The sequence below is a fragment of the Glycine soja genome, chromosome 2 (genome assembly GCF_004193775.1).
Source record: "Glycine soja cultivar W05 chromosome 2, ASM419377v2, whole genome shotgun sequence".
NCBI classification, from domain to species: domain Eukaryota; kingdom Viridiplantae; phylum Streptophyta; class Magnoliopsida; order Fabales; family Fabaceae; genus Glycine; species Glycine soja.
The window spans coordinates 11523691-11543887 of NC_041003.1; the positions used below are offsets into that span (position 1 = coordinate 11523691).

The 20197-nt window shown below is 31.6% G+C and overlaps 2 protein-coding genes across 5 annotated transcripts; both read left to right on the forward strand.

Annotated features, from left to right (window-relative positions):
• The first annotated feature begins 419 nt into the window (after positions 1–419).
• On the forward strand, positions 420–10461 carry LOC114387488 (pre-mRNA-splicing factor ATP-dependent RNA helicase DEAH10-like). Of its 2 annotated transcripts, XM_028347683.1 has the most exons (13): positions 420–641; positions 724–770; positions 901–981; positions 1122–1338; positions 1741–2155; positions 2406–2609; positions 3536–3696; positions 4337–4522; positions 7316–7547; positions 7823–8022; positions 8120–8254; positions 8463–8670; positions 9841–10461. In XM_028347683.1, exons 1-12 carry the CDS (start codon positions 586–588, stop codon positions 8644–8646), a joined length of 2118 nt encoding a protein of 705 aa, XP_028203484.1. In that variant the 5' UTR covers positions 420–585; the 3' UTR covers positions 8647–8670; positions 9841–10461. The 2 variants fall into 2 exon arrangements, with proteins under 2 accessions (XP_028203484.1, XP_028203491.1); XM_028347690.1 differs by lacking the exons at positions 420–641; positions 724–770 and having other exon boundaries at positions 903–985.
• A 5328-nt stretch (positions 10462–15789) lies between these two features.
• Positions 15790–18328, forward strand: LOC114387500 (protein SPIRAL1-like 1). Of its 3 annotated transcripts, none has more exons than XM_028347708.1 (3): positions 15790–15912; positions 16776–17031; positions 18029–18328. In XM_028347708.1, exons 2-3 carry the CDS (start codon positions 16792–16794, stop codon positions 18113–18115), a joined length of 327 nt encoding a protein of 108 aa, XP_028203509.1. In that variant the 5' UTR covers positions 15790–15912; positions 16776–16791; the 3' UTR covers positions 18116–18328. The 3 variants fall into 3 exon arrangements, with proteins under 3 accessions (XP_028203509.1, XP_028203502.1, XP_028203517.1); XM_028347701.1 differs by having other exon boundaries at positions 15795–15912; positions 16751–17031; XM_028347716.1 differs by having other exon boundaries at positions 15810–15912; positions 16779–17031.
• Positions 18329–20197: the final 1869 nt, after the last annotated feature.

Here is a 20197-nt window from a genome sequence, read left to right on the forward strand (position 1 = left end):
CATGTATTTGTTTTCATATTATTCCTTATAAATTACATGCTTAGGATACTTTAAATTTTTGTGATTGTTTTGAAAGTAATTAATTTTTGGTATCCTTTGCATGTTATTATTAGTATATTTATTTCATTTAAATTCAAAATTTAAGGCTTTTATTTTTTGTATAAATAATGAATACAAAACATAATGATTTGCAGAAAATATAAAATACAACTTAAAATTTAAAAGCTTAATCAATTTACCAGGACATTACATGGGCTCTCATATAAGTACAATTACAAATAAAAAAAACATAATCACATCTCACAGATTGCAGATCAATTTCACCAAAAAGTTAAATGTTATAAAAAATACAATTAAACTTAAAAATAAACAAATAATTAAGTTTTTAAATTTTTATTTTTAATCAACAAACCCCTTCACCCCTCGTATCAAAGACTCACCGAAACCTTTTCTTCTCACCGCAGCAACAGTCTTCTTCTTCCTCTTGTTTGCGGCACAACAATGGAGCCTTGTCGGTGACGGACGGCATTGAGCTGCAGCGGAAGAGTCTGTTTCCTTCACAGCGTATTCTGTGTTGCCGCCACCATGCCTTCAGTGCCACGGGGAAACTTCTCCAATCGCCAAACCCAATTCTCCGAGCGGTATTCTCCTAAACCCAATTAGGGTTTCACAATCACTTCAACACGAAAAAAAATACAAACTTTTCAATATCTTCTTACGCAGGAGGCAGAAGATTATACAACAGAGGAAGTCTCTTCCGATTACACCAGGTATTTATCTATGCATTGGTTCAACCTTTTTTGGTGTTCTCACTTCCAATTTCAACCTGTGGCATTTTGTAATAATAATAATGATTCAGAATGTGCTTATTAGTGTTGGTATTGTTTATTTCTGTTATAGTTGAGAAAAGGCTGGTTGAAGAGGTTCGGAAGCACGATGTGTTGATTATTGTTGGCGAAACTGGAAGTGGAAAGACTACTCGTAGGTTACATTTTAAACTATTTTATACTTGCGGAGTGCTTATTACTCTGTTATTTGTAATTTAGTTTTTTCAGGAGAAAGTAATATGAGATTTAAGGGATAGTGGATTTCACTATGTTGTGTTGTGTTGTGCTATTTAGAGATTCCGCAGTTTCTGTTTGATGCTGGATTTTGCCGCGATGGAAGGGTTATTGGGATAACGCAACCTAGACGTGTGGCTGCTGTCACTGTGGCAAAACGTGTTGCTGAGGAGTGTGGTGTTGAGTTGGGCCAGAAGGTCGGGTATTCGGTTAGATTTGATGACGCTACTTCCGGTTCAACAAGGATCAAATATATGACAGATGGGTTGCTTTTGAGGTACTAGTTTTGCATAACATGGGCTACTTTGTTTGCTTTTTCCATTAAGATTAATTTTATAAAACTTGGTCAATCAAGTTGCAGTGCTATAATTTATTTTCCTGCTTGAATATTGATACCAAACTACAGAAGATATTAGATTCATCACTTAATTTTTGATGAAGTTTTTTTTTTTTTATCTGTGTGAAGTTATCAAGGACTGGTGATTTGGTTAACACCACCCTCCCCCCCCAAATAAAATATTAAATAAAATCCTCCCTCTTATTTAGATGGGATTGTGGGTTTAAGATGGTTACATGATTTGGAGCTGCTAAAGAGGTTTTGAAATAAAATATGTTGTTTCTAATGATTTTATGAGTACAGGAGGAGTTGAATCATGAATGCATTTTGTTGTGCTTACAGGGAAGCATTGTTGGATCCATATCTTTCTAAGTATTCTGTTATAATTGTTGATGAAGCACATGAGAGGACTGTTCACACTGATGTCTTGATGGGCTTGCTAAAAAATGTACAACTTGCTCGGTCAAGTTCTGTAAGTGGTGGTCAGGGCCTTATTTTTGGAAACAAGAATATGAATAAGTTGTTGGAGAAAGAAAATGATCAAAGTGGCAGTTTTCTTAAAAAGCCCCACCATGAGAAGTATGCTCCATTGAAGTTAATTATCATGTCTGCTAGTCTTGATGCACGTGCTTTCTCTGAGTACTTTGGTGGTGCCAAAGCTGTTCACATCCAAGGGAGACAGTTTCCTGTAGATATATTTTATACCCGTGATGCAGAGACAGATTATTTAGATGCTTCCTTGATAACAATATTCCAGGTCATTGTTTTATTCAGTCCATGTAATTCAATATAATGTGATTTAATTTTTATTTTATTGTTAGATAGAGATTTGGAATACCAAATAATGCATTAGTCTTGGTGCATTTGTTCTGGGTATGCATTTTTGGTATTTAAAGTTTCCTATATCACGAAGCGTCCCATTCTATTTCATGCTTAACATTGTTGTGATCAATGAGAAATGAAGTTCAAAAAATTGCTGCTTAAAGTCACATGTTCTTGATTTGTAGATTCATTTAGAGGAGGGCCCTGGTGATATACTAGTATTTCTGACTGGTCAAGAAGAGATTGAATCTGTTGAAAGGCTTATCAATGAGAAACTCCCACAATTACCACAAGAAAATCAGAAGCTTCTAGTTGTGTCTATATTTGCAGCTCTTCCATCTGAGCAGCAAATGCGGGTCTTTGCACCAGCTCCATCTGGGTTTCGGAAGGTGCCCGCGCTATGCGTTTGATCTCTATAATTAATATATGTTGTGGGCAGAATTCAATATAAAATCGGGAAATAAGTTTTAGTTAATTATTTGCAAAACTGTTTTTATTTATTTTAAACATTTGACGAGTTTTGTCTAGGTCTTTATTCATTCTCTTGAAACATCCTGTTTTATCTGATCATGTCTACAAATTCGAAGCAAATGTTGGTTGTGTTATTTTGAGTGCCAGTTGATTTAGGACATACGCACACGATTTCATATTACTTATTTATTAATTTATTGATTTATTAATATCATAATATGCAAATGTCACTGCTAGAAGTTCTCTTGGGCACACGTGACTTGTGTAATGATCATCTTCCCTCTTCATTCATGATTGATAACACACACCACTAATCATAAGCCTGTAAACAGTATTATGCACTCTGAGCATGATCCAGCTCCTTTAATGCTAGTTTATACAATAATTTCATTTGTTTTGCAACATTGTCATTTGCTGCTTCTGTTATTTGTACCACACTACCACTTCTACTAGCAGTCACAGTTACCATGAAGCATTTGTGTATACCAACCAACTATCTGCCATCACTGAACCCATTGTCATACAACCTATCATCATAAAGGGTCACTGCAACTAACCATTTTTGTCATCACCTCTACTGCCACCAATGTTTTAATGCTTTATTGCCCTAAAAAATAATACTGCTTCTGCTTTAGAAACTAAGTCATTTGAACTGGCTATAATTCCTATAGATAATACATGGATATAACAAAATGGTATATGTAGACCTTATAATTTTCAACTTGCGCATCACCTATTTAATGCAAGCTTATGTATATTTAGAATAAACTTGTGAGATTTATATCATATCAGGTAATTACTTTTTTTTAATTATATTAAACTTATCTCTTTGTTGTTTTTGAAGGTGATATTGGCAACTAATATTGCGGAGACATCAGTAACAATTCCTGGAATCAAGTATGTAATTGATCCTGGATTTGTTAAAGCACGTTCTTATGACCCTGGCAAAGGCATGGAATCCTTGATTATAATACCTGCATCCAAGTCCCAAGCTCTGCAAAGAAGGTATGGTGCTAGATTATGTCTGAGTCTGTTTAATTTTTAATTGTGCCTTGCAAGTATTGGTTGAATTAATTCTGGCTCAGTTTGACTGAGGATGACTGAGTTAAACTTATGAAGTAAGTCTGGCTCAGTTTGACTGAGGATGACCTCCTTTTTTTTCAGTTCAGTTTGGTAATTCACATCTCTGGTTTTCCTCAGAAAAACATGGTATTGCATGACAAGTTAGATGTGAATCTACCACCAACATTTCTAGTACTTACTATTTATTTATTTTTAAATTACTATGCTTGCAGATGCTTGTCCATTTTAAATTTTGTTTATCAGTGGATGTGGAAGATTATAAACCTTGTAATATATCTTGTAAAAAAAGAATAGACCTGTTAATATAAAGTATCATTTTCTTTTTCATAAAATATTTTAAGCTCTGTACATGTTTATTTTATACAATTTCTTGTTCTTGAATTATGATTTATGTTATGTTTTTCTTTTTAAATCTTATTTTGGTTATGATGAAATGATTTGTATGTTATTCATACAGTTAGTTTTTGCTAAATTATCTTCACAAATTCAATATATATTTAACTAGTTTTACTGGAAGAGTAATACAAATTGATTACTAATGTTGTCCTTTTTTTTGTATTAGTGGGCGTGCAGGGCGTGAAGGACCTGGAAAATGCTTCCGTTTATATCCAGAAAGAGAATTTGAGAAACTTGAGGATTCAACAATGCCAGAGATTAAGCGCTGCAACCTTTCTAATGTCATTTTACAGCTTAAGGCTTTGGGTGTTGATGACATACTAGGGTTTGATTTCATTGAGAAACCTTCAAGGTGAGAGAGCCTTCCAGAATTTTGGCCTGGCAGTTTCCCTACATTTGCTCATGTATGGATATTTATGTGATTCCATTTTTTGTTGATAAATTCTCTTTATCTTGAAAAATAAAGCTACTAAAGCAGAAGTTAGATATTATTCATATACAGAAAGGATAAAAAAAGCATGGCATTTATATAAATAAATAAATAACCAAAAATTAATAAAAATATTGTATATATTATTGCAGAAATACTTGGAATATTTGTCCACTGATAAAGTAATTCAGAAGAATCTAGAGATCAAACCTATCAAAATGTTGCCCAGACCAATAACTTGCCTTAGAAATTGTACCTGTATAAATTTCTATGAATCTGATTCTGAAAATTACAAAATATTTTAAACTGTACTTTATCAAGATTTTTTGTGCCCAATGAGGAAATAAATTTGGCAAAGAAGTCCTGTTATATGATGAAAAGCTTTCAGTTATCCTGTCAAAAATTTATAATAATGTATCATAGGAAGTGAGACAGTAGGAAAGAGATGAGTAACTGATAGTGTTATACTTGATATAATGCATTGCATTTCAATGACACATCCCTAATCATAGTTTAGCGATATAATTAGAAAATAGTGCCTGCATTTCCAATAGATGGGGGAAAGGTGTATGTTAGCTGTCAGTTAGTTAGGATAGCTAGGATACCTAACTGTTAGTTAGTTAAGAAACAATAAATAGTCAATTAGAGGGAAGTTAGAATGGGGGAGTAGGAAGTGGAGGGTGGTGAGACCTCGAAACTCACTTTGTATTCTGTCTTGGGGGTTGGAAGCACCACCATAATAATACAATCTTTTCCTCTGTTTCTGGTCCAGTTCTATCAATTTCCTTTTTTGATTTGGTTCTGTAAGACTAAATAACCCTGCCTGCCTTAACTATTTAAAATTATAGCAGAACTACAGATTGGATATTGACCAAAGCAGATTTTTGTTTTATCTTGGGGAATTATGGTTTCTGAAATGACCATACTTATCAATAGCCGCAAATGGTACTGCTATATATATCAAGCAGTGGCAGAGTGTTGTAGCTTCCAGCGGCTACAAGAAATTCATAGTGTTGCATTTTTGCATCATGCAAATGATAGCTGAAATCACGACCAGATTCTGGAGGATAGTGCCGTTATTCCCTATTCACACGTCAGCGCCACCGTTTTCCTGCGAAACCTTAGTCCACACATGTTCTGACTGAGCTCACCCCCTTCTTTTCCTGACTCCACTGCTTTTCGAGCCAAGCCCATTCATGTTGTGGCCAAGCTCACCCCATTGTCTTTCTGTCTTCTATGATAACCATCCGTTTGTCCTTTTTTTATAATTATAATTATATGTGACCTTCCATCTCTTTTATATTGTCGACCTATCTTTAAATAGACACTAGATATAAACTGAGAAATTCAACTGTATTTTATAGAAAATAAGTCCTCACAATCAGAGATGTTAACCTCTGTTTCAAGTACACTGTTTGCAAACTAAAAAAAGAAGAAAACCAAATAGTGCTGGGCTCCTTCAGAATTGAAATAGGAACAGGAAAGTCACTGGAAGAGATGAATAAGGGCCTCCTCCTTACTCAGCTGATCCAATACCACCCCAAAAACCACTCAGAAATCCACCCCACTCTCAATCTATTATTCCTCCTTTAAATAATCCTTTTTCTCCCTCATCTTGTCTATTCAGTTATTCTCTCTCCCTCATTCTGTTTTTCCCTTTCTCTTTGTGTCACCTATCTTTCTCTTCTCACAGACAACACCTGCATACCTCGCTGCCCTTTAGGCCCATTTGTGACTCGACCTAATTCCCCCTTCCTTTCCTTGCAGACTCTTGTATACTTTCATTACAGGTTTATCCCTTCTATTTAATCTTCTATCTGTTTAGTTGCTTTTTTTTTTCCAATCTAGATTCTAGAACACTTAAAACAGATTACTATTTGAAAAGATATTGCTGTACTCTTTTTTTTAGTTGACTTCATTGTCTCTTTATATCTCTGATCTCTGTTTTTAAGTTTAGAAAAACAGACGAGAGATGACAGGGACTTTCTGAATAGATTCAACTTAACTATGACATATATGAGACATCTCTTTTCCCTTTTTTTGTTGTGTATAGTATGTTCTTCTAGTTCTTTACATTCCACTAATTTTTCTGTGGCATCCCTCCATCTTCCTATTTTTTTAAGTTTGCTCTTATGTTCTTATTTCTCTGATTGTTAATCATAGCTTTAAATTAATGGTAAATGTGTGTTAGACTATGATTTTTTGTTGTTAATTATATAGATTTAATTTTGGAATGTTTTTTTTTCTGTTTTTAAGCATTTATGTGTATACTATAAATTAATTATTATTTATTTCGTATCTATAATCTTTAGCATAACAGTCATTATGCTATCCACTATCTTGCTACAGCAATTTTGGGATTGTGCTGCAATTTCGAATTGATAATTATGGTCATGATATAAGTAATTGTTTTCACTTGATGTCCATTATGCATGCACACACACATTAGTACCAACAGACCAGTGGCTAGTCTTAGGAAGAATACATGAGGTTTGTAAACAGTTCTGTTTGACCAGATGTAATATAATAGTGTATAAAGGATTTAGTGGTCTATTCTTTTGCATCAGCCATTAAAATATTTGTGATGTTGTCACATGTAGTGTACTCCAGAACTGAATTAGCATTTTTTAGGGATCTTTGTTACTATAGTTTTTAAGAGTATTTTTACCTTGCAAAATATTACTCAAAGGTTGTGCTTATCACTTGTTTGAACAGGGCAGCTATTATAAAATCATTGGAGCAGCTATTTTTGCTAGGTGCTCTAACAGATGAATGTCAACTATCTGATCCTGTTGGGCATCAAATGGCTAGACTGCCCTTGGACCCTCTTTATTCGAAAGCTCTTATTTTAGCTAGTCAGTTTAACTGCTTGGAGGAGATGTTGATAACTGTGGCACTGCTGTCTGTGGAATCCATATTTTATAGTCCTCGTGACAAGCTAGAAGAGGTTTGAGGACTGAACTCCAACTGTATTATATTCTTATCATATATTTTGATGTTGTGATGAAACATAATACAAAGACGTGTCAGGGACTATATACTGACTGCCTATCTCTCTATTAACTATTTAACAAAATAGTTATAAATATCGTATGGTTTGAAATTTGAACATTTGCAGTTGACTGACTGTTTGAAGGCTCTGGTCTTCGTATATTCCCATATACTGCCTGTTTCCTCTTAATATTTATTAAAAGTTATTGTGTTCCTCCCATTTTTGACCAGGCAAGAACTGCAACGAAATGCTTCTCAAGTCCAGAGGGAGACCACATCACTTTGATAAATGTGTATCGAGCATCTAATGATTTCTTGGAGAAGAGATCAATGGAAATGAATACGGCAAAGACTGAAAAGGTTTATAGAAAATGGTGCAAAGAAAATTTTATTAATAGCCGGTCTCTTAGACATGCTCGTGACATTCACAGGTAATTTTATTATCTTTAAACCAGTTATCAAGGATTCAAGATAATGTGCTCCAGTCCAGACATTTATGCTTTCTCATTTCTAAAATACTTTTTGCAGGCAGATTCAGGGACATGTTGAACAAATGGGTCTGAATCTTTCTTCTTGTGGAGATGATATGCTTCAATTCCGGAGATGCCTTGCAGCTTCTTTCTTCCTCAATGCAGCTGTAAAGCAGCCAGATGGGACATACAGGTATCTAATTCAACTTACAAATTCTTGGGCTGGACTGTTTGTGTTGCTTGCTTTCTATTCCCTCTGTAATTAGGTCAAATTCCACTCTTAGTTTTGAAATTCTTTATTGGCATTTTGACTCACTAATTGGAATCCTTAACTGCACGTATAAGTTTATCATATATTACTTTTGCTATAAAAGGATTCTTATTGCCTATTTATATGACAGGACTTTGGCAAGCGGTCAGGTGGTGCAGATCCACCCTTCTTCTGTATTATTCCGGCAAAAACCAGAGTGTGTGATATTTAACGAATTGGTCCAAACTAATAACAAGTATGTCCGGAATTTAACCAGAGTTGATTACCTATGGTTAACCGAGCTGGCTCCTCAATATTATGCTATGCACAATTAAATTCTTGATGTTGCCACTAAACAGGTGATTAACATTACCATTATTTTAATTTTTTTTAATGATTTAAATACTTTTATGATGTGCAAAATTGATGGTTTGCATCCACCATTCTATGTGATCCCTTATTACTGTTTTCATTATTTGGGGCCGGCCGCAATGCGATTCAGGATTTAAAACACTGCATGCACCTTAATTGCCTTCTACTAGCCTGTCACAACCCATATTGTGCTATAATTGTTACACCATAACATATTACTGCTAATCCAAAATTAAATATAATAACAACTACCTAATTCATAACTGGGCCTATCAATGCTTCCCCGTACTAAAGCGGCCAAGGGTGTCAAACTCGATATTTTACTCGAACTTGGGAAGGGGAAACAAAATTGTAAATCATGTTCTCATTTGTTCTTGCATTGTCCATCAGCTTCATTTCTCTAGAATAACTTGTTTGGTGTTTTTTGTGAACACTGGGTTTGTCCCAGGGTCCTTCAAAAGTTCCTGTGTTAACTTCAGAGGATTTGGTATGAGCAAAGATGCCAGAAAGCTTTGGCATTGTTCTTAGGCTGTGGTTTTTTGGGCATATTTGGTTGGAAAGAAATGCTAGAATCTTCTCAGCACGGCATTCTTCTAAGTTCGTTTGGGATCAGCTAGTTTTTCTAACTTCTTTGAGTTTTCTGCTCATGGTCTTTTTAGGGGATTGTCTTTGTTAGATCTTCAGAGAGATTGGCATGCTTTGTTGCATGTTTCTTGATCTTTTTTTCCTGTTTATTTTTGGTTGTGATGATTTTTAGTTCTCGAGGATTTATAATCCTCTTATATCTTTCTTAGCTTATAATATATATGTATATAACCAAATACACCAGAGAAAAGCTGCAATAGATACTTCCTCCTCATTTCTTATGCAGTATTTAGAAATAAAATTGATCTATTTACCTTGCAATAATGTCATGGTTCTGCTTTCTGTATAGAGACATTATACACTTAATGAATCTGCCAATTTCTTATGCGTCATATTTCCTTGCATCTAATATCTCGTTATGAAACATATTATGGTTTTGCACAAGTCTCCATCCCACCTGCTGCCCCAAAAAAAAAATGGGACACAATCATTAGTTTTGGACTGTGGTTGTTGCAAAACAATGCTTTCTTTTTTCATATTGGTTCTGAAATATTTGATTTTTCATATTGTAGGTTACTAGATTATTTATCTGTTGAAACATATCAGTGCAAGCCTCAGACTATGCCCCGCCACTGGTTTATGGATCTTATCATAATGACTGTTTTTTATTTAAGGGGCTTATCTTTGGCATTCGGTAACTTTTGGATGCCTGGTATGTGGAGATGCCACTGAATCATATAATGACAAGTACTTCTTTCTGGGTTGTTATCACGTTATTTTCTCTTGGGCAGCTATGGCCACTAAGACTGAGGGAAAAGTATGTGGTGGTAGGGTGCACCTTAAAGTTGTGACCTCATTGATGTGGTGAATTGAACAACGGAATTGAGTACAGACTATCATGTTGTTTATAAAAGTTCAATTCTATTTCTATCCCATTTTAAAATGCACAATTCCTTAGTAGTGCTAATATGTAGATGATCATGGCTTAAACTTTTAGAATATGAATTGTATGTATGATTAGTCTGAAAAGTCATTCTTTGAATTCACATATACATATACGCTGCATATCAATTTCTTGGTGAGGGCAATTGTTCTTTTCTCCCTTAAACATTAAATTAGTATATTTGCTTTGTCAAGTTACTGTAGCTGAATACTCGTTATCTATATGATAAGGACCGGTGACATTATGGATACAACGTTACCAATGACTATGAACTTATGCCTAAAGACACTCTGTAAGCTTTGGTGGTTGTTATTCCTTTTATTTGTCATAATGCAATGTCTGTTTCATCTTTGCTTTTTTAAAATTAAAGTTGCTGCTGTTTAAACCGTATGCATCATTTTTCATTTTCAATTTGCTAGTTTCTCCTTGCTTTCTATTAGTTTCTAATTGTGATGATGATACCTGGGTGGTGTCCCTATCAAACACTAAGCATTCTCAATACTCACTTCAATTTATGTCATCCTAATCTTAAGCAACTCAATTAATTTTCTCTCAAATGGATATTTCAATTAACAAGTTGTTTAATTCTCAAATATTTTATTTTTCTCTCTTATATTTAATGCAAAGTTAATAAACTCATGAGTAATAGTTATTTAAATACAGTAAGTAACTTTCTAATTTTAAATAACTCAAAATCACATGTGACATATCAAAATAATGTTTTTTTGTTGAGTAACCCATTAAGTAGATATGCACTTCGATAGATGAAGCAACTAATTTTGAAATGCTAAGCTTCAAAACAAAAATGTTTAAACTTAATATGATAAAATTTAGTTGAACAAAAATGCTAAAAATAATGTTAACTTTATAAATGTTGTTACAGTATATTATGGCTATTTAAGTTGTCTTGTGCTCTGAATGGAGTACATCTAGTGATCTAGCCATCATGTGGCTCAACTTCTCAATTTTTTTAAAAAAAACAATAGGGACAATTTTTAAAGTGGTGATTCAGAGGATGGGGGCAGGGTACTTCTAAACATCCTTCAAATTTGTTTTCTCCCTCTCTCTTCTGGTCATATTCCAAATAAATATGTATGGGTCCATATTTAATGCATGTAGAATTTATTCACCCTGCTTTATTATTTGTAGCCTGTAGGGATATGGGAAGCAAGCCCTGAGCGATGCTGCACCTTCCAACGTGGGCATATATGCTCTTGAATTGAATTGAAATTAAAATGGCTGTGATGGAACATTTTGCAGACATATATTGCTTAACTTTCAAGTCCAAAGTAGTTTATGGTATTAATCAAAGACGCTCAAGATTCCGAAATTTATCACTACACATTTACAATGGTTGGGTACACAGTGAAATCCATTCATCACATCCAAATTTACATGATTATAAACGGCTACTAACCCTTGCTTTGTCTGTATAAAAAATATATATGGCAAAAAATGATGAGAACATCATTTTCTCGATTTGTCCATGATACCAAAAATCTCAAAGTCAAACTCTGATAGTCATTTTACATAATTTTAAGTACGGAAAAAGGCTTTAGACTACAAGAATAAGATCAGGTGTTTGATTTATAATAGTGCTTTGCTGACATTTGTAAAAATGATATTTCTTTTTCAAACTTGTGCAACTTTAAAATGAAACTTTCCAATTATCGTAAAGTCAAATTTCAAAACTACAATTATCAATTGCTAATTTGTCGGTTAACCTCAGTTAGTGGAAACACACATGACGTTACAACCATAATTAAGATCGTACAATATTTTATGATAATTATTCCATTGATAACCTCGAATCTTTAACTAAACAATCACTAGGAGTGAATCATTAGGATCAATCTAATCATTGGAGGATTTGTATAATATGTTTGAAGTTATAGGTTGGAATCTTAGTATAACCATTATATACTAAAAACAAACAATCACAGAGATTATTTGTTATTTAGTCTTTTGTTTTTTGTTGCAAGTGGAAATTATTATATAGTATTGTAACTGTACATTTTTAAGTTATAAATAGTTATAGGAAGATGACGTTATTTTTACTTTTTTTATATAAATATTTATACAAAAAATAATAATGTTCTTTTTACTATTTACTGATAGAATATGTTTTAAAGTAAAATAATTTAAGGTGTACAAATAACCCCACTTACTCAAATTTATATTCATCACGCTGTTCCATAATAAAAAGGTTTCTTAAAAGTCCTCATGCAATTATATTTGTAAATTGTAATGCAAACATTTTTAGTACATAACATAATGAATTGATTAAGTACGTGTTGTGTTTGGTTATAGGATAGATAGATTCTTCGTAATGGCATTAAAATATTAGTTAAAATGTGATTTCAAATAAATTTTATAGTTTCATGTTGAAGAATTGATTCTTGATTAAAAAAGTTATAAGTTTAAATTATTTTGAGTAACTTTTGCATTATATAAAAAATAAGTTACTACCGATTAGTTTTTATAGTAAGGTACGTTTGAAAATTCGTTAGAATGACATTGAGCGAAAGTTTTACACTTTTGAATACATAAATGAAGAAATAAGTCAGTGTTGGATTGAATTGAATATGGTTTCAGTTGAATGAAATGAAATTCAATCCTACACAATTAATTGTGCAAAAACTGTTATTTGTTACTAAGGAGTCATGACACAAAATGCAAGAAGAAAAAAACACCTCGGTTTTTAAAGAAAATAGAAAATAAGTACAAATTGGATTCACCTACGAAATAAAAACATAGCCAGGTGTCTAAATATAGAGAAAGTCTTGGTTGAGCACACACTCACCACGTTATTCTTAGACACAACAAATAATATTACGACACGTGAGAAATAAAAAGCATATGAATCTGTATTTTCCTAATTGTACTTTCTCGTTTATGCAAATCTTCGACCACATGATCCATGTTTACTAGAAAACCTGTCCATGAATATAAGATTCGTTCTATAATCTATAATCTATAATTAAAATAAAAACAAATTATCATTCATTTAGAAGACAATGGTGGGATTCTCATTTGAGGAAGTTCACCCCATTGATTGTTTGCCTCGATGTTTTAGTTGATGATTTTATTGGTAAGGATTATATGGATGGAGGAAGACGCTGCATCCAACGAGCACAAAACTAAATTAGGAAAATGCAAATTTATTTATTTATGATTTGTTGTGTCCAAAAATACGTGTTGGGTGTGTGCCTCCACAAGACTTTCTCCTAAAAATAATCAATTTTTCTACCAATAACTTATTCATAATGATAAACATTTTCTTTATCTAAAAATTGCAAATTATTTATTTTAGATTCCATTAAAATTTTGCAAATAATATTGTCCTCTAAAATAAACAGTTTTAAAGATAATGATTAAATATTAAGAGTAATTTTTTTATAAAAAAAATATCGAATAGTATTATTAATATATTTTTATGATAATTTCTAATTAAAATTTATTTATTATCTTCTTAATCAATATTTTAATATATTATTTAAGATCTATTTGAGTAAATTTCTACATAAATACTTATAAATTAAAAATAAATATTTTTTTCATAAACTAATAATAGCATATACATAAATTTCTAGGTAAATACATTTCAATTTGGTTTTCAAAACTACTATGAAGTTCAATTTCATCATCAAATTCTTAAAAATCAATCAATTTGATCCTCAAAATTTTAAAAGATTTTATTTAGTCATCAAATTCTTAAAAATAAATCAATTTGATTCTCAATTAATTAAATTTGGTTATTAGACTCTTAAAAATTCGGGGAACAATTTGATTTAGTTTTAAGATTTTTAGGATCAAATTTAACATTTTAAAGTTTGAGAATCAATTTGATTCATTTTTAATAACTTAAGGATGAAATTAAATTTTTTAAAAATTAAGGATTAAATTGAATGATTTAAAATAAATTGAGGACCAAATTAAAATATTTAAAATAATTTAGAGACCAAATTGATAATTAAGTCTATATTTTAATCAAATTCTCTTTTTTTAGTATTTATATTAATTTATTCAACAAAAAAGTATTTATATTTAGGGTAAATAGTCACTTTTGTCCCTCAATGTGTAATTCGCTGACAAATGCATACATGAAAGATGAAAATACAAAATTTAATTCCTCAAAGTGTAAAAAATACAACAAATGTATATGACCGTTAACTTTCGTTCGTCGTCAATAAAATAGCCTATGTGGCACGGAGGGACAATTTTATCACTGAAATGATTGTTAACATGGATTGCTTTGACTTCTTGTCTTCCCACTCCGCTGACAAGTATGTCCCTGAAAGATGAAAATGCAAAATTTAGTCTCTAAAAGTATAAAAAATACGACAAATACATCCAAATGTTACTAATAGATTGTGACTAATTATTATTATTATTATTATTATTATTATTATTATTATTATGTGTTTGTAATTTACTGTTCCTATTTATTTAGTACTTATGCAATATATTTTTTAAATTGCCTTTTAATATATATATATTTTTTATTATTTTGATTTCCTTATCAAACCTTCATCTTTGTTGTTAAATTTTTTTTATCTTATATCTTATAATTTTATCAAATTTCTACTAAATTTCTCACTTTTAATCTTTAAAATTATTCAATATCTCAATTCCAACTTAAGTACCCTTATATTTAGATTGAAAATAATATGTCGAAAGTTTTGAGTAGAAAAAATATAACCGATCACAAGACCAAAATTATTTATTTAAAAAAACAATTTAATCAACTATTTTTTTTAAAAAAAAAAGTCTCACAAAATAAAATAGAATTATAAGTCTTTTTCCTTATTCAATAAAATGTATATATATATATATATATATATACCTCATATATAAAAGAATCCATTGGATAAACCTTATATACTTTGACTCGAGACAATTGTTATACATAATATGAATGAAATGAAAATAATTAATAACAAATAAAGAACCCAAAAAAATTTAAATAAAAAATACAGTAATGTTCAAACTAATACAGAGATTAACTTCAAAACAAAACAAAAAAAATTAATACAACGGTTTATTTTTTGTCTTTGGGACGTAGAGTTATATCTCTCGCTGATTTAGGAGCTGCAGCGACCTTACATTCCTTTTGACATATTGTAGAAAAATTAATTGAAGAAAAAAAATCAAGAAATAAAAGGCTTTCATATTTTGAAATGGTAACTCAAATTTTTTATATCATAAAACTAAAGAAATTTATTTTATTTTGGAAAATAAGTAGTTATATTGATTAATTAAAAAACTAATTAATAATTTGATAGATGGATAAATTGATAGATAATCAAAGTATAAGAGTTCAAATATTAAATCTCCTTTTTTCCTAACTTCTCCCCTATACAAATCATTTTCTATACTTTCTGGCAGTAAATTTTGCATTTTCATCCCATTTGTCAGCGGAATGAGAAGACGAAACATTAAAAAAATATTATCACAAATATGATTCTATGTTGACAATTTATGTTCACAATTATTTCAATGACAAAGTTGTCTTTGACGAAAGTTTGTTGCATTTTTTACACTTTCATGTTATTATTTACCCTTATATTTATTTCATATTAAAAGCAAACTAGACATTGAAACGTGTGAGTGTGAGGGTTATTTATAAGGCACACATCTCATCGTTTTCTCTGTGCCTGGCCATCCGGTTTCCCAGATCTGCTCCTTCCTCACCCCACAGGTAGCCCTTCCTCTTCTCGCATTAGGGTTTTCCATTTTCATTCATTTTTCATCTCAATTTTTTATCCTCATTTTGCATTTCATTTTACGCGAGATCCTTTTTCCGGCCTCGTCAATCTCCCTTGTTCAGATCCATTTTCAATTTTCATTGTGTTTTTTTTGGTGTGTGGAATCGTAGGTTTTTTTGTGTAATCGTTTTATTTTGCGATTGATTTGATTTTGATCAATTCATGGCGTTGCGCTCATTCTTATACTGTGAAATGTGAATGATAATGGAAAAGATTGTGTTATACCTATGTTGTCATCGAAACAATAGAAAATGAAGGAGATTGAGATGTCTTTGTTAGTCTTATAGAATGATGATCAAAGAACATATGACTTTTTTATTCCGTTTTGCAATTATGTGCTTGTTGCTTTTGCTGTGTTGTGCATTGTCTCCAGAATTGCGGACAAATATCACCCATGAATTGGGAAGTCGTGGTCTTGGAAAGTTTTTTAAAACCTAAATTTTAATGGAATACAATGATGTAGATCAATTAGCCCAAGATGAAGAAAACTGGTAGTAAAATAGAGAAGTGGTATCAGCAAAGTCTGGCAATCAGTTTTTTGTTTTTGAATTTCATCTTGATTCAATTTATCTGTTGTTTGTTGATGGCTGGGTGTGCTAGATGTTAGAATGCAAATGAAAATACATTTGATTAATGTTTAGTGCATACTAGGTTGTGAATGTTATCTGAATTAATATTTGTAGGTTCTCACATTTTATTTTGTCCTTCCTTTTTTTGTGAGTGTCTTTTGTTACTTATGAATTTATGTGAATCTTGTTTGTCCATTTGAAGGCTGATACTAGACTGTAACTTTCAGAAGTCAGTTGAAGAGCATGGGTCGTGGAGTTAGCAGTGGTGGTGGTCAAAGTTCCTTGGGTTATCTTTTTGGCAGTGGAGAGGCCCCTGCCGCAAAACCGGCAACAAACAATGCCCCAGCCCAACCTGAAGTGCAGGCTGTAAATAATGCGCCTCCTTCAAAAGCATCTCCTCCTACTAAAACAATAGACCCTAACAAGGCTGCTGGTATAAACAGTCATTCTACTGATGGCCAGAACACCGGCAACTTCATCACGGTATTAACTTATATTTAATTTCTTTTTTTCCCAAGTTGTTATAGTTTAGGCTCTATGTCAAGAACCAACTATACCAAAAGCTTAAACTGTTAGATGAAGACACATGAATGGTTTTATATTATGTCTCTTAACACTTGAATGGTTTTATATTATGTCTCTAACACATGAATGGTTTTATATGATGTCTCTAACATATGAATGGTTTTATATCATGGCACTACAAGGGATTAAATCTTGTAGACTGCACACTTACAAAATTAGATTTGATTGTCCCCAATATGTGTTTTAATTGTCTTATATGTATTGTACTGTACTGTAATAATTTTGTTACTGTGGGTTCATATAGATAATTTTATGTCAACTCACATGTTGAAAATTCAAAATAATTAGGTCTGGATGTATCAGTCTAGTTAGCTATACTATCTGAACTAGTGTGAAAATTATCAAGTATTTGGAAAATAAGAATTATCATCTGGGTTTTGTTTTTACTGCTATATTATGCATAAGAATCAAAAGATTGATTTTGCTTATTCAGTGAGAGTTAATCTACTTAATCTTCTATTTAGGATTTGTTTGCTATGTATTTAACCTTGAATATCAGCAGTCAGCACTGACTGTTGCTCATATTGCTTAATGTTGACTTCCTATCAGTATATTTTCAATCTGGACCTAGGTGTGTTTATTTGAACTCTAGTGGCAAATTTATTAGAATACCTTTATATCAATGATAGATATAGAGCTTCCAATCTTGTCTTGTAAACAGAATTCGATACTGTTTGCAGGCAATTAGCATTTAACATTGTGGTGAATAAGGTGTGGTTATTGTACTAGAGTGATGTCTTACAAGTTGAATTGAAACTACATTCAGATGATACTTTCCATAACATTCTGAAGAGATGCATGAAAGCTAGATATATAGCTTGTCTGCCCATGCTTAGATTGTATTTTCCCTGGAATTTATCTGGATTGATATTTTTCTTTTTCAATTTGGCTGCAGGACCGACCCTCAACCAAGGTCCATGCTGCCCCTGGTGGTGGTTCTTCTCTGAGTTATCTCTTTGGTGGACCTGGAGAGGGGAAATGATACCTTGCTTGCAAAGCTTTTGCTCGATGAACGATTTATTTTGGAAATTCAGGTCGTGGAAACATAATAGAAGATATGGTGTATTGTAGGTTATGGTTGCTTGGATAATTGGGTCAAGAGTGCTATATTTTGGATGTGCTAAACATCTATTACAGAACTTTGTTTGACAGAAACTAAAATTTCTATTAAGTGCTCATTTGCTTAAACTTTGTATTTCTTGTTTTCCTAGTTATTTATTTAATCTGTTATCATGCACGGATTATTTTTAAGGATACGAAAACTCATGCTGAAATCCAGGCATAATTTTGGTTAGTAAAATGAACAGTGAGTAACACTATTTTTAGCACACTCTTAAACCCATTATTGGAAGCTGATCCACAAAATTGTGATTTTTGACAAGTTTTAAACTTAAATATATTTTTTGTCCCTGTAATTTAGTGTTTTTTATTGTTTTTTTTATAAAAAATTGTTTTATTTCTTGCAAAATATTTGTTTTACTTTTTTGTTTTATAGTATTTTATATAATGTTTTAAACAATAAAAATTGTATTGCAAAAAGTAAAAAAAGTGTTATCTAAAAAAAGAAAAATAAAACAAATATATTTTGTAAAAATTAAAACATTTTGTTTACAGAGACAAATGAAAAAATTACACTAAGTTACAAAGAAGAAAAAGATTTTAAGCCTAAATTTTATTTCAATAATACAAATTGATGAAAAGAATGTGTTAAGAGTGTATTAGCACTATTTTCTTAGTAAATTTTACAAGATGCCATGAAATATTGGGCCCTTCGATCGGGTTAAGGCCTAAAGCCATGATACCTTTGAACTAGCATTTTACTCAGATTATTAAGGATGCGTTTATGAACGGTTTCAAATTACCGAGTATTCTTCGAGTGGTTGAGGATTCTTCGAGTCATAACCAGTTCATAAGAGAGGGTCAACGGATTGGATTCTACACTTTATTTGCACACAAGCTGGAAGTTTAAACTTTTTTGTTTCCAATAAAAGATTAATTTAATTTTAAACATAAATGATTCTTGGAGCTCAATTGTGCAGTGGTTGAGTGCCTTCATATAAGTTATTCATTCTTCTCAACCGAATTGTCCTTTTGTTTTATGCTTCCGTGCGGATCATCTGCTATTTGAGGGGGAAAAAAAAAAGAAACAAGCAGATTGTGTTATGAAATTGTCCTTCTATAAAAAAAAAAGGAAAAAAAAACAAAAAGAGGAAAGTTCAATTAGAAAAATACATCGGGAACAATTATTAGAGAGTGATTATTTAAGTCAATCTTAATATATATTATGCATAATGATTACTTCAAATGACATTTTTTTGTCTTATTAAATATCTTTAGGTCATCATCCTCTACATCTTTTCTTCTTCTTATTTTTAAAGAACAACGGATCTAATATTTAAATTAGGAATGGCAATGGGATTTTGGATCCAGGATTTGGATTTATCTTTTCAAAGAGCAATTGTCAATAACATCTCAAATTGTATGCCCTCGAATTCTAACACTTTTTTTCTTGCTCTTCCCCTTCTCATACTTTACACATTTTCCATGATTATTAGATTCTAGGCTTCATTATAACCGAAAAAATTCCAATTATACATACATATAACCCCGCAATAGTACCTTTTTCCTCCTCAATAATGATACGTACTCTCCTACTTACTCCTATAGATAAATAGAACCCCGAAATAGCCTTCAAATACCAATCTCATTCTAACACCTTTTGTCTCTTGTCCTTCCCCTTCTTACACTTTACACATTTTACATTAGTAAGAAGAGTTAGGTCTCACTATTACTGAAAAAAAATTATACCAAGATATAACCCGCAGTAGTACCTTTTTCCTCTCAATAATGATACTTCCCTACTTTCTTTTTTACCCGCTTGCTTTATACTTTTATTTATAAGAAGGACAAGTATAAATTAAAAAAAAGTTTAAATAAATAAAAAAGATGTAGAAGTAATATTAGAGAAAAAGAATTATGCAGTGTAAAATAATTTTATACAACTAAATTTATTAATTTTATAATAATTATCTTAAAAATTATATAAATAAAAATTTATGATTAA